Genomic DNA, 13513 nt, shown 5'->3' with positions numbered 1-13513 from the left:
ATTCCTGCTTGACATTTGGACTATTTAGGTCAAGCTGAAAATCTAGCAACCTCAATGTAAATGAGATCTTAATGTAAATAATAAACTAGCTTGCTGAAGTTTTACAGTGTTAAGTGTATGTGCAAGCTGTCCTTCATGTACTTGATATACTGTGTTCCAGTGCTTGTCTTAAAGGATTTGAGCGAGGACTCGAGAATCCTGTTCTAATTTGTATACTGTTGTCTATCATCTCCAATGTCTTCCTCTGTGAACTGAGAATATTGGAATCTTTCCAAAAGCTTGACAGGTTTTAAAGGATTCACTTTTTTTTTTCCCTAATCAAGAAGTCTACATATGGTAACTACTTTTTTATATGCTAAGGAAGGAATGCGTATGGTAACCAGTTCTGATTCTCAGTCGAAGATGTTCTTTATCCTTCCTTATCACTTGCCCTGTGTCTTCTGATGGAAAGATGGGAGCATATCTGTCCTGCTCTCTGGGCATCATAGGAAGAGACCTAAAAAAAAGAGTCTTGGTGGGCCTCATAATGCATTGCAATAGCTTTCAGAATTATGTTCCCACATACAAAAAACAATGTTACCCATAGATAGTCCATTTTGATCTGTAGGCGTGGACTGTGGTGCAAGTAAATGCAAGTAATGCTTTGGGAGAAAGATTGTAAGCTTTCATCAAGTAATTTTGAAGACTGTAAGATTCTTCAGATGGAGAGCATTGTAAGCTTTCGTTGTACACTTGTTACCGTCATGCTGAAAAACATGAGAAATACACACAACTGTTGAATTTTTGCTGTAGAACAGCTAATAGTTGAGAGATTGTTCCATACTTCTACCTACCGCTTCTGTCTGCCATGACACTTCCATTCTTTGGCTGCTCAGTTCTGGTTTTGTTTTGATTGTGAGTTAGTGTATAACTTCAGGTCTTGTACTTATGGGAAGGTGACATCTTACTGCCACAGAGGAATAAGATAATACTGTTTTTAAGGCTGATAGTTTGATATGTCAGGGGATAAAAATGTGTTGTGTTTTTTCTTTATGAAAGAATGTAACCATTAACAGGAAGGGACAGACATGGGAAAGAAAGTTTAACCAGGGTAGTCCAGTGCAAATAGACAAAGACTAAAATATTAATGGAAGTAAGTAGAAAGAGAAAAACAAGAACACTACTCAATTGGACAGTACTGGCTCTAGAAGCATGTTGCAATGTCCTTGAGTTGGAAACACAAAACAATTGCTGTCTTGAGAAAGCATTCATATTTAGGACGCTCCTTTCACCAGCTTCCAGTTTGTACCCTGTTACTTGCTCATTATTCATCTTTTTTTCCAGTGAATTTGTATGGTAATTGCTATTCTGTGAATAAACTCTTCTAAAAATAAACAGGACTAAATTTGGATGATACAGGAACTGTTGATTTTGCAGTCTCTTGCTCCTGCATAATCCATATAACGTGTCCTGGGTAGAGAGGACAGATTTATTTATTCATGAGCGATAGCTACAACTTTTTCAGTTTTAAATATTAATGTTAAACATTAAATTATGTAAAGTTCTTTGCCACTGAGTAAGTATTGTGAGAGTATGCATTTTTCCCATTACGTGTGTACAATTTGTTTACTCTCTTGATTTGTTGGGCGTTTATTTGCATCATTTAGGAAATTTATGCCATTACTAAAGCTGCTTTGTGTGGGTAATGCCATATTTGCATGTTACAGTTGTTAGTAACTGTAGAATAAGGGATAGTTTCTCTTCATGTGAGAAAATAGTAGAACTTGTAAATGGGCATGTTTCAGTGGATCTGGTTGGACCAGTTTAAGGCTACTATTCCTGTGGCTGAGAGTAGTGGATTTGTTCCTGCTTGGTTCAATGTAGTTACCTGCATTAGCTTGACACACTGCAGAATGAGGTAGCTTATCTAAATTTTAAATTGGGTGAAGAGTACTCACGTGATCAGTTACAGCCTCATCGGAGGAGGCAGTAAGGAACTATGTCCTGTGTTAACTTCTTAAACTGCTCTAGCTAAGCTCTTAGGTGTCTGTTACAGAGGCGGAGCTTTTGAATGGGAACTGAAGATCAGCAATGCAGTTTGATAAGTTTTATATTGTACGCAGAGGCTTATAACCTGTTGCACACTGGTTCATTCTAGTGGTTCATTTCTGCTTAATTTCAAATTAAAGCAGCGGGTTTGTAACAAAAAAAGCAGGGGGAAACAGCTTAGAAAACAGAACATCAATAATTAGAGGCACTTCATTTATAAATTCACAAGTTGAACCAGTGTTGTGGACCACTTTCATTGCATCCAGGTTCTGAACAATGGGGTTGAGATTGTGGCTTACCCTTGGTCAGGAGCCTATGACAGAAGAATGTGCTTCATATTAAGCATAACTTTGTGCTGGTTGTGTTTGTGTTGTCACAGCTCTCTTCTGCTCCCTCTGTCAAAATGTACTACCCTTCCACATTTTTTTAATTCCTCAGAAAGCTGGCAAGCAGTTCTGATTAGATGTGGAGTGTGGTGGGTTTTTTTTGTGGGCTTTTGCGGTGCTGCCCTCCTGTGGTTAATATCCCCCCCCGGGAAGCAGTGATTTCAGGTGGGCAGTTTTCTGAGAAAGCAGCTACTACCCACCTGGAATAAAGACAACAGTGAGTGAGCGTGCAGTAATAACTTCTGCTGTTGGATGAATGGCTATATATAAAATCAGTGGGAATGGAGGCTTATACAGCAGATCTAAAATGATCTCTTTTGCAACACTGATTTTAGAGGTACATTCATACAGATCCTGTTTAGCTCACTGAGCATCACATTCATGTGGTCATCAAGCAGACTTTCAAAAGTTCATCAGCCCTTTTCTTAGTTTCATAACATACTCCTCTGAAGCAGTAAGACTGTTGGTGTCTAAAATTGTTGCCTGTTACATTTTTATAAGCATACAGAAAGTGAAGGGATGAGGGAAAGCTGTCCTAATGTAAAATGTATTTTCTTGCAACATATAAGCAAGATAAGTGTTAAAAATCAGGGGAAAGTCATCAGTATACTTATGGTTTTCTGTCTCTCCTAGTATTCATAAACAGTTGTTCTAAGACATCCTTTTAGGAATTGTTGAACACAGTCAGAAGCATTTTATGGTGTGGGCTCTGCTATTGGATGAGCTGATAGTGCTATAGAAACATTTTCTAGGAATGTACCCTCAGTACATGATCTACAATACAAAACCATCATCATTCTGTGTATGTTAAGACTGAAGAAATTAATGCAAATTGGACCATAAGTGAGAGATTGTTAGAATATGGGATTTTTTTTTCCACTTTTTTCAATATATTGAGTAACTTTGTTTATACAGATTGTAACAAATGGCTTAGTGTAATCTCATTCTTACTTTCAATATTTGTCAATTTGAGATCCTGACCACCTCCTAATTCACTGACAAAATCTCATATTAAATATAGTAGGTGATCATTGTACATATGCATATGGTAAAGGTCTTATCAGAAACATCACTGTTAAAAGTAGTGTCTCTTTGTTTCAACAACCTTGTCTTATGAGAACTGCTAGGACTAACATAAAAAGTGTGAAGAAATAATATGCTCAAGATAGAATGACTGTTTTCTTTCATTCTTCTATTGCTCTTTGCTTTGCCATCACCTAGATTTCTTGGCTCTTACACTAGCTATGACTACTTGAAAAGGAACATCAAGTGGTAAGATCGTTGTTGATGTGAGGATGTTTTCAGGTGTCCTCTCACCGTTACATTTCATCACAGGCATTATGTGCACTTAAAATTTTAAACACAAATTCTGAAAGTAAGTGCAATATATTGTAGTCCAAAACTACAGGTATTTGTGAAATCAATCATTTTCTGAAAAAAACTTTTGGAGAAGTATTTCTAGTATAAGAAAAATCTTTTGAAAATAAGATTTTGAAGTTATCTACACTATGCACATAAAGCTAGTGAAGCTTAAGCTGATTACATTTCTAATTAAGATGGCATTGTTCAAATACTAGGTGTATTTAGAGAAGTTGTACTAGAATCCATTGTCCTACTTGGCTAATTATGCTTTTCAAAACCAACCCACCCATGCCCCCAAAAAAGTGGGTTTATATTTTTGTTTTGAAGACCTGCTAAATTAGAGAACATTTTTTCATTGAAATTACCCCAAATGAAATTGAAAAATGAAGATCTTGTAGGCAATTATGCAAATACACCTGAAATGTCATCTGCCTTTTGTTTGCCATGGTTTGTGTTACTAATCTTCTAAAGATTCAATGTTGTCTTAATCTCTTGTGCTTATCAATAAATGTTTTTATACTTGAGACAGGATATTAAAGAAAATCGTGGTTTAATGTTTATAGGAAGAGATGGAAATCAGGTGATCATAGAAGAAAAAAATAGCAGTGAATGCAGGAGCTCAGAGCCCTGAGGAAACCGAACAGTCAAACGATTTTTTTTTTATTATTATTATTTTATTTCAACAGGGGGAAACCAACCGATACTGAATCAATGGAGAGGCCTGTTGGTGAAAAACGCTATGAGCCAATCTCTCAAGTTACAACTTCTCCTCCTGCTCCTTCAGTCCAGTATACACAACCTCAGTCAATTAATAGCCCTGTCCTGTCTCTCCCAGCACATCACAAGCCTGCACTTTCTGAAGGTGAGCAGTTGGAAAGCTAACCTGTCTCATGTGGTAACAAGTATCCCTTGTCAGGTGCTTGTGTGGTTGCTTCAGCATGTCTACACTGGTAACTGTGTTGTTCTCTAATTGAAACTTGGAATAATTATTAGTGAAAATAGCTTTTTAATATAGTGAGATTGAGTTTTGTGAAATGATTTGGTGATCCTGTCTTGAAACTTCCAGGTGTTAATAGTCACTAAACTCTCTCTTCCATATTTAGTGGTCTCAGCAAAAGATGAAGTAAAATTTCCAGTACTTAAAAAAACGTAGCTCTTTATGCTTTGGACCAGAATTCTTTAGGCATGAATAATAGTTGTAGGCTTATAAAAATGGAAGAAAGAGTTGTTTTTCACTTTCACATTGAGAGGATTGCCCACTCCAACTGAATTTTCCAGTTTGTGCAAGTGCATGATAGTATTTCAATACTGGTGTTCTATTTTTTTTTTGTCACGGTGTAAATCAGTCTAACCTTTTTATTGAAAGGTGATACCATTGTATCTAACGTATCTGTTTAATGAAACATTAGATAACTTGCCTGAACATACAAAACATAATAAGAGGACAGATGATCTAAAAGAGCAAAGCTGAACCTATATGTATTTTATATAGTAGATTAAAAATTGACTAAAATGTATTCTTATGCTATAGTGTATTTGACTAGAAATTTCTGATGGTTACTGACGAGTTCTGCTATCTTTATTTGTGCTGCAGTTAACTCTGTGTCTGACCCTCCTCCACCTCAGAATAAGCCAGCAGTTTTCAGATCCTCTAGAGAAGACACTGTGCAGTCCACTTATTATCCTCAGAAAAGCTTCCCTGACAAAGGCCCCGTTAATGGAACTGAACAGATTCAGAAAACAGTCACCCCTTCTTACAACCGCTTTACAACAAAACCTTACACTAGTGCTGCAAGGCCCTTTGAACGCAAGTTTGAAAGTCCTAAATTTAACCATAATCTCTTGCCAAATGAAGCTCAACATAAACCAGAGTTGCCATCAAAATCTCCAAATTCGCCTCAACCAATTTTGAAAGCACACAGCTCATCACAGCCTCCTGAGTTTGATAGTGGAATGGATACCTTTGCTGTACAGGTCGACAAGCCTAAATATCAACCAAATAATGTTAATGCTGTGCCTAAAGCCATTCCTGTAAGGTAAGCTGCTGGTTTTTTCTTTCCATTAGTACATCTGTAGGAGTTCATCTGTGAAACCTGTGAAAAATACAGCTCTTTTTTTGCCTTTTTTTTTTTTTTTGCTGAACTTCCAATTTCTGTTGATGTTACAGTTGAAAGATTGATACTGTGATTCTAAAATTCTGCCAAAAGGCACTGAAGAGCATTTGGATAGATACTTAAAGTATGTCCTATGTCCCTGTATCATCTTGCATCCTGTTATTAGAAAGTGGCATGGCTTTTATTTCCCATTTCTCATCTAATAGTCATAAATTTTCTGGTAGATAGTAATAATTTGTCCTCTCAGTTTGTTTCTAGAAGATGGAATTAATTTCTAAGGATAGCTGTGCACCAAATTGTATTCATTCTGTATCCTGTAAGGGATATCTTAAAAATACTTGTGAAAAGAGAAAGTCACTTTAGCAGTTTCATATAGGTTCTCTTTACTATGAGACAAAACAGCTGCTTAAAAGCAGCTTGTACTTGCCTAGTATGCTTTAACTGTAAGAACTATGTCAAGAGCAACAAATAGCATTACAGTCTTAAGCTATTTGCTGACTTGTTAAATTCTTTTCACTAATATTTGCAGAACAGTGTTTTATTATTCTTCAATTTCAAAATAATGTATGAACCAGACTTGAAATCTTGCTTGATGTTTTAGTAACTCAGAAATGTAATAGAAGAATGAATCCTATTTGTTCTTAAGCACCTGAGACATGTTTTGATGCTATATAGTTTTGTAGACTGCTAGAAATTTTGAAATTCCTGGTTCTTTGAGTGAAATTCTTTAGAAATTGATCTGACATCTACTCAAACTACCCATTTGGTAACGTTATGTTTCTCTTTAGTTATATCCTGGCAACCTGGAAAAAACTGTGTGGGGTTTTTTTTTTATTATAGGCTTTGTTTTCAACGTATATCTGAATGGAAGGGTTCAGTGTGGCTTGAATAAGAATTATTACTCCTCATGGTATTAAAGTCATAATGGAGTTTTGGGAGGAAAAAGAAACTTTCAGATGTTAATTACGTTTAGGTTTACTAAGCTGAAGTATGTAGCTCTTTCCGTATAACCCCAGAAGCAGGCATTTGAAAACACAAGATTCAAGTGGTCCAGATTGTTACTTTAACTACTTTCTGAGCATTTTCCGAGTTTGTTGGGCTTCGGTGGGTTTTTATTGTGAAAATGTTCTCTTCTTATGGTAGAACTTGAACTACTTTCATCTTAGTTGTCCCGCACAATCAAGTGTGGGACACTTTTAATGCTTCCCTAAAATCAGGGCTAGCCTACTCTTAAGCTGTGCTCTGCTAAAATTTTAGAGAGAAGTATGCCACTGACTTTCAGGAAGAAAATATTGTTAAAACTGCTAGGCTTTCTGTCTTATATTCAGCCCTTCAGCACTTGAGGATGAAGAGGAAGAAGACGGACACACTGTTGTAGCCACAGCAAGAGGTGTATTTAACAGCAATGGTGGTGTATTGAGCTCCATAGAGACTGGAGTTAGTATTATTATACCACAAGGAGCCATTCCAGAGGGAATAGAGCAAGAAATATATTTCAAAGTCTGCAGAGACAACAGTATACTCCCACCTTTGGACAAAGAGAAAGGTAAGAGCTGGCGCTGTACACTGTTTATGTTATTTAATACAATTATTTTTTAACAGCAGCAAAATAGAATATGAAAATACCTTAATATGCTTCAATATATAATATATATTTCTGTATGAAGATACAGACTATACAGCTCACAAGAAGTGAAAGGGAAGCAATATTCTGCTTAATATTGAAAGTTGCAAGCAAGATGGAGGCTCTGAATTATAATTTGAGAATATTTAATTTGTAGACTTAAGTACTGGTTTAAAACTTACCTAGTGCACTAAAGGAAGGTTCTGAATTCTTTTTTTAAGAATCTTTGAACTTGTAGATTCCCTCACAAAGTGCAGGGATTTATTTTAGGTGTTCTTATTAAAAATATTTCTTCATCTCACAGTTAGGACCAAAAGAATTATAAAGCACATGTTTTAAACTAATTTGACTTGAGTTAAATATTGGATATTTACTTCAACACTTGAAAAAACTCAGCATTTTAATTTTTTTCAATTGCTCTAAAGAAAACAGCTTCACTGTTTAAAAAAATTCTAACTTCTGTATAAATAAAAGTATATTCCTGACTGTCTTATTAATAAGGGTTGAGTAGTGTATCTTCGTTGAGCAACTTTTTCATAGTAAAAAATGTCTTTCATAACACTAGTCCAGTGTACATGCGTCTTCTGACCTGTCAGATTCCTAATTTCCTCAAGTCAAGAAACTAAAGGGGTTAATTTCATAAATTTGCAGTTAAAGCATTACTTGCAATCTGCAGTTACTTTGAATTTTTATAAATTAAACATAGCATGTTCCTCAACGGAATAATCTTATGTTAACATTCGGAGTTTTAAACTAAAAATAGACCTATATGTTTGTATGCTTTATCTTTTGACTGTTAGGGTAAGGGTCATAGGCTCTTGAGCTGCTGAAGGTGTTATTCAGCCCAGTGTGCCATAAATCCATACAAGCAGAACATTGCAGCTGTAGTGCAAAGAGAAGCACGAATAAGGCTGCTTACAGATTTGGGGATTTGTTTCTTTTGATGCACCTGCTTAGAAATTAGCGGCAAAAAAAAAGCCACATGATTTAATCATCAGACTTGTTCATCCTTTTTCATTTTTGAGATTGTGATAAGTTCCATTGAAAAGTCACTTGAGTGCTCTGAAAGAGACTATGAGAAACAATCTTGCTAAGTGCTATTCTTTACTGACAGGTCAAAATGTTCATATTTTTCTCTAAAACTTAAGTTGCTGAGTAGCTCTGCCATGTAATTATGTAATACTTTGAACCTATTTCAAGAAGAATCAGTAACAGGTTTTTCTTTCTCTTCACTATAGGTGAAACTCTTCTTAGCCCCTTGGTAATGTGTGGGCCGCATGGACTAAAATTCCTGAAGCCAGTGGAGCTGCGCCTGCCACATTGTGCGTCTATGACCCCTGATGGTTGGTCTTTTGCTCTAAAATCCTCCGACTCCTCGTCGGGTATGCTGTCCTCCCTCTGTCCTTTTGGGGCTTTTGGGTGCTATCGTATAATTTAAGTTAATTTGGCTGTTAATAAGGTGATGCTGTGTAATATAAAGAACTCAATCACTGTATTTGTGTCGAACTCTCCCATTTCACTTTCATTACAAATGTCTTTCTTACATTTACTCATGGTGCAAATTCATAGCTAAAACCATGATAGCAGAAAAAGAGTAATATCTCTAGTCTGTTAAATATTATTGTATTTTTCTATTCTGTCTTCTTTCTTGAGGACTGCTACAGCTGAATACACTTGAAATGATAGTCGCACTAAAATTGAGAGGAAATGATTATGTACCTCTGATTGGCCTTTGTAACATAACTGGTGTTTGTTGCTTAATTAACCATATAGGACTCTGGCAAATTTTAACAATCTGCATGCTCATAAATCATGACTTACGCTTGTTAACTGTTTCCATGTGTGCAAGTTGATGCTAACAATTGGGTCATTTAAGAAAACTATAGTATTCAGTAAAAGCATTTACAATTCATTCTAATGTAGCTGGATTTTCCACAAGACTTTTCTTGCTTGCTTCTGCCTATTTCTCCTCTACCGCCTTTTACCCAGAAGTTTCTGGTTGATAGTAGAAGTTGCAACTAGGTTGCAATTTTATTTACCTATTCATTTTTACCTCACTATGGCTTTCTGGGGTGAGGGGAAGAATGTATTGGCTGAAATTGTCAGTGAGGAGCCTAACTGAGAATTCTCCGCAAGTTTCAAGCAATTTCATGAAATGGCTGTGAGGTTACAGAGACTTAAAAAGGAGTGTTTGCACATCTGGGGAAAAAGTCTTAAGGTTTTATTCAGCTACCTTCAAAATCTATGGTGAAAGGTTCAAACCATTAATTGTGTATGTATGATCTAAGTAATGACTGAACAATGTACTTCTGTGTACAGCATTTAAGCCACCATGTATGCATATCTTCCATCACTAATGTATCTATCACTGTCAACACCAAAGCACTGATGCTTTGAAAGATTGAAGCATCAATCCCCTTGACGGGGATTCAATAACCTAGAGGTATTAATGGCAATAATTTTTAGTTGTTTTTTATAAGCTATTATATGCATGTGTTGCATGCATCTATTTAACAATGTGTGTGTACATGGCAGTGTAAAAACACGGACTCATAAATGATAGGGTCCCAAAAGATATGACAACTATGTACAAAAATGACACAACACTTCCTTTGTAACTGATAGCACCTGTTCATGAACTTACTTGAAGTGAAAGGAGAGGACTCAAATGATCTAAACAATAACTGAAGTTACTGAGACATTTTTCTCCCTTTCCAAAGTAGGATGTGTGTGTGCGTGCATGTGTGGGTGAGAGCAAGAGCGTGTATATTTAAACCCTAACACTTTCTGTACTGTAAATAAAACACCACATTCTGTTAATCTGAAATGGGATGTATATCATAACATTGCTCTTTTGAGACAAACTTTAAAATTAGGCAATTCTGTCTTATGATATGTAAGTAGACCATACTGTGTCTTAAATAAATAATTGTTTTCTCTCTTTCTAAATTAGTTGGTTATGGGACTCTGATTTTTGAGGTGGCTTTATAATAACGGTTTATACATTTCTGGGTTTTTTCTCTTCAGTCGTCTGCTCTACCTCATCTTTTCTCAATGTATCCATGTTCTGTCCTAAAAGTGACATTCATTTGCACTTACTAACATCCTTTCTGCCACACTCAAGCCTCATATATTGATATTTTACTGTTAAACCCCTTCAAAAGCTTGAATGATTCTGGTATTAAAACTGACTGGTGAAAAAAGTTGCCTTTTATGGCCACACCTATTAGAATGTATTAGTAAAAAATACTGAAGGATCTTTTTTTTTTCCCCCTCAAAGCAATTGTATGTAAGTATGGGAAAAACATCCTCAACAGCTAGAGGTTGGACTGGCTACAGTCTAATCCTTACTATGGATTTAGGTGGAAAGGCTGGAAAAAAGTCTGCCACTGTCTCATGTGCAAGACTAGGACCTGGTTGTCCTACAGTCCTGTTTTATCCTTCTCCTAATGTGTTTGTTCATGTGAGTTTTGAATGGAATTCCCTGCATCTATAAAATGAAAAATCCTCCAGCATTATTGAGCTGAAATAAGTAGTCTTGGCTGGTTGCAGTAAACTTGTTTGCATTCTCTAACTATACACAGGCCTATTCTTTTAACTATACACACTTCTATTCTTTGTCCCTACATCAGATGTTGCCATCACTCAGTGCATTGTGTACTTCATTTTGTTTTCATGAGTTCTTCAAGAAAATTACATGGAATTTACACCAGTCTCATTTAATGCAGAGGTCTCGGGTGTTTGCAGTCTGTGTGCCTGGGTTCTCTAACTTGCTGCACATTTCTCAGGGCAGATCTGCTTTGGCCAAGCTATTTAATATCACTTACCTGGAAGACTTAAGGGAACTTCAGTGCATTTTTTCACTGTTCCACTGTAGTGGGAGGATGACACTTCTTATATAGTGGCAGCATTTAGTAGTGGGTTTAAGTGGGTAAATGAAGAATACTTTCTCCAGTTGAAAGAGAGAATTGGCTGTGCAGGTGGAATGTAACCTTTGTCTGGTGAGATAGCAGCTGATGACTTTCCTTTGTAACAGAATGTTACACAGGACCTTTGACCATGAGTAGATAAGATCTGTTGTAAAGATTCTTAAGTATGTACCAGTTAACTAGGATCCCTTTTAGAATGTCAGTATTTCAGGCTTTTAAACGAGTATACTGGATGTAGCTGCAAAATTGCTACAATACTGTCTACAGTAATTTTCATAATAGAAAATAAAACTACCAGTTTGTCATAGTGTTTAGTTACAACATAACTTCTGATTTGACTCATCTGTGTTCAGAACTGTTCCGAGATACTTCAAATGCATCCTACTCAGATAAGCTTTTTACAAGGTCTTTTTTTTTTTCCTGGCGATTTAGGAAAGAGCCAGTGAATACCTGATTCACTGTTAACATTTCTCAAATGGAAAGCACTATGTTGGTGCTGTAGAGTAGAATGACTTATGTTTAACAATTCCTGAGTGCCACAGCATCTGTTTTGAATAACTGATCTATCCTACATTATATGAAAATAAAGGGTTAATTTTTTATTAATAACATACAAACTGCAGGTTTTTAAAAAAAAAAAACCAGACAGGTGTTGATTCAGAACTTAAAAGCTCCTGTCCAAAAGCTTGGTTGTTTCAAGATGTACACTGTTTGACAGCGGATACTAAATACCAGCATTGTGTTTTCCTCCCACAGGTGACCCCAAAACCTGGCAGAACAAGTCTCTTCCCGGGGATCCAAACTATCTTGTTGGAGCAAACTGTGTCTCAGTCCTAATTGACCACTTCTAAATACTAAGTTAGCTGACTGAGTAAATAATGTGAAACTGAGATGGACCTTACATATAAACTGAACCACTCTATCAAGTATTAACTGTTCTATAAGTGATAATGGATCTTAGTGTTTAAGCATCTTGCTTTAACTAACAATGGTTTAGCAAGTACACTCTTTGAACCATGGTCACAATACATGCCACAAGCAGGGAGTGTACAGTGGGAACAAGGTAGGGGTTTTGCAGGTTCTGTATGCTTTGGTTTGTTAGTTGTTCTTTTGTGGTTTTGTTTTGTTTCCTTTTTTTTTTTAAAGGACACTACTAGTATTTCATTGTTTAAAGTCGGAAAGTACCAATGGAATTATATTCAGAGGAACTGAATTTGGTTTATACTCCACTGGCGAAAACACAGAATTTGGCCTGCATTTTTGCAACCATGTGTTTGTAACTCACAAGACTACATTTTGATCTTTAGTTTTTAAATGACTTTTGGTGTACATGTCTAATGAAATGGCAATCAACTTGGGGTAGCACAGTTTAGATGTTTTCCTCTGCTGAGAGGCTAAAGCAAACACATCTACTTACTGTATATGGAAACATTGTCATGAGAACAGGGGGGAGGGGGAAAAGCATGTGGGATGACTATGGTTCAGTTGCCTCTGTGGATTTGTAAATTAACCACATTATTACAGACCTATTAACCAGCAGGGATGCCTTACCCTCATGTTTTTAATAGTCTTAGCTCTTATAGTTCTCTGTATTAAGTTTGTATGGCTTTTGTGCTTACCTAGATAATATATCATGAGAGACTGGGGAAAGAGAAAAAAAACAAAACAAAACAAAACAAAAAAAAACAAAAACAAAAACTTGTGAGTTTGGTTTAGAGAACAAGTATTGTTTGTGTTCATCAGCCAGAAGAGAACCAGAAGAAAATGATGGTATGTTTTCTGCTATGCATTTGAAAATTTATAGATGTTATAGACTGCTTGTATATAATGCGTGCATACCACTTTTGTTCTTGGTTTGTAAATTAACTTTTATAAGCTTTACCTTTTTATATATATAAATATATATAAAAACAAACAAAGTTTCTTAAGGATATCTTTGTATTCTCATACCTTTTGAGCCTTGAACTTTGACATCTGCAGCAATAAAGCAGCATTTCTATGACATACGAACAAGGACATTTTTTTTAAAATGCACAAAGTTGTTACCTTTTTAAGTGCTGCATTTAAAGA

At 36.0% G+C, this 13513-nt stretch overlaps 1 protein-coding gene across 4 annotated transcripts in view; it reads left to right on the top strand.

Moving 5' to 3' along the window:
- TJP1 (tight junction protein 1) overlaps positions 1-12998 on the top strand; it is a 44234-nt gene extending 31236 nt beyond the window's left edge. For 2 of the 4 annotated variants that reach the window (XM_009583994.1, XM_009583992.1), the window contains 5 exons: positions 4463-4645; positions 5345-5812; positions 7219-7436; positions 8753-8896; positions 12200-12998. In XM_009583994.1, coding sequence (XP_009582289.1) covers positions 4463-4645; positions 5345-5812; positions 7219-7436; positions 8753-8896; positions 12200-12294 — 1108 coding nt within the window. In that variant the 3' untranslated portion in view covers positions 12295-12998. The remainder of the gene's footprint in view (positions 1-4462; positions 4646-5344; positions 5813-7218; positions 7437-8752; positions 8897-12199) is intronic. The other 2 variants (XM_009583995.1, XM_009583993.1) reach the window with 1 other exon arrangement.
- The last annotated feature ends 515 nt before the right edge of the window (positions 12999-13513 follow it).

Source organism: Fulmarus glacialis, unplaced genomic scaffold (assembly GCF_000690835.1).
Source record: "Fulmarus glacialis isolate BGI_N327 unplaced genomic scaffold, ASM69083v1 scaffold1598, whole genome shotgun sequence".
Classification (NCBI taxonomy): Eukaryota; Metazoa; Chordata; class Aves; order Procellariiformes; family Procellariidae; genus Fulmarus; species Fulmarus glacialis.
Note: the sequence above shows the minus strand (reverse complement) of the source record. Positions and strands in the feature narration are given on the sequence as shown.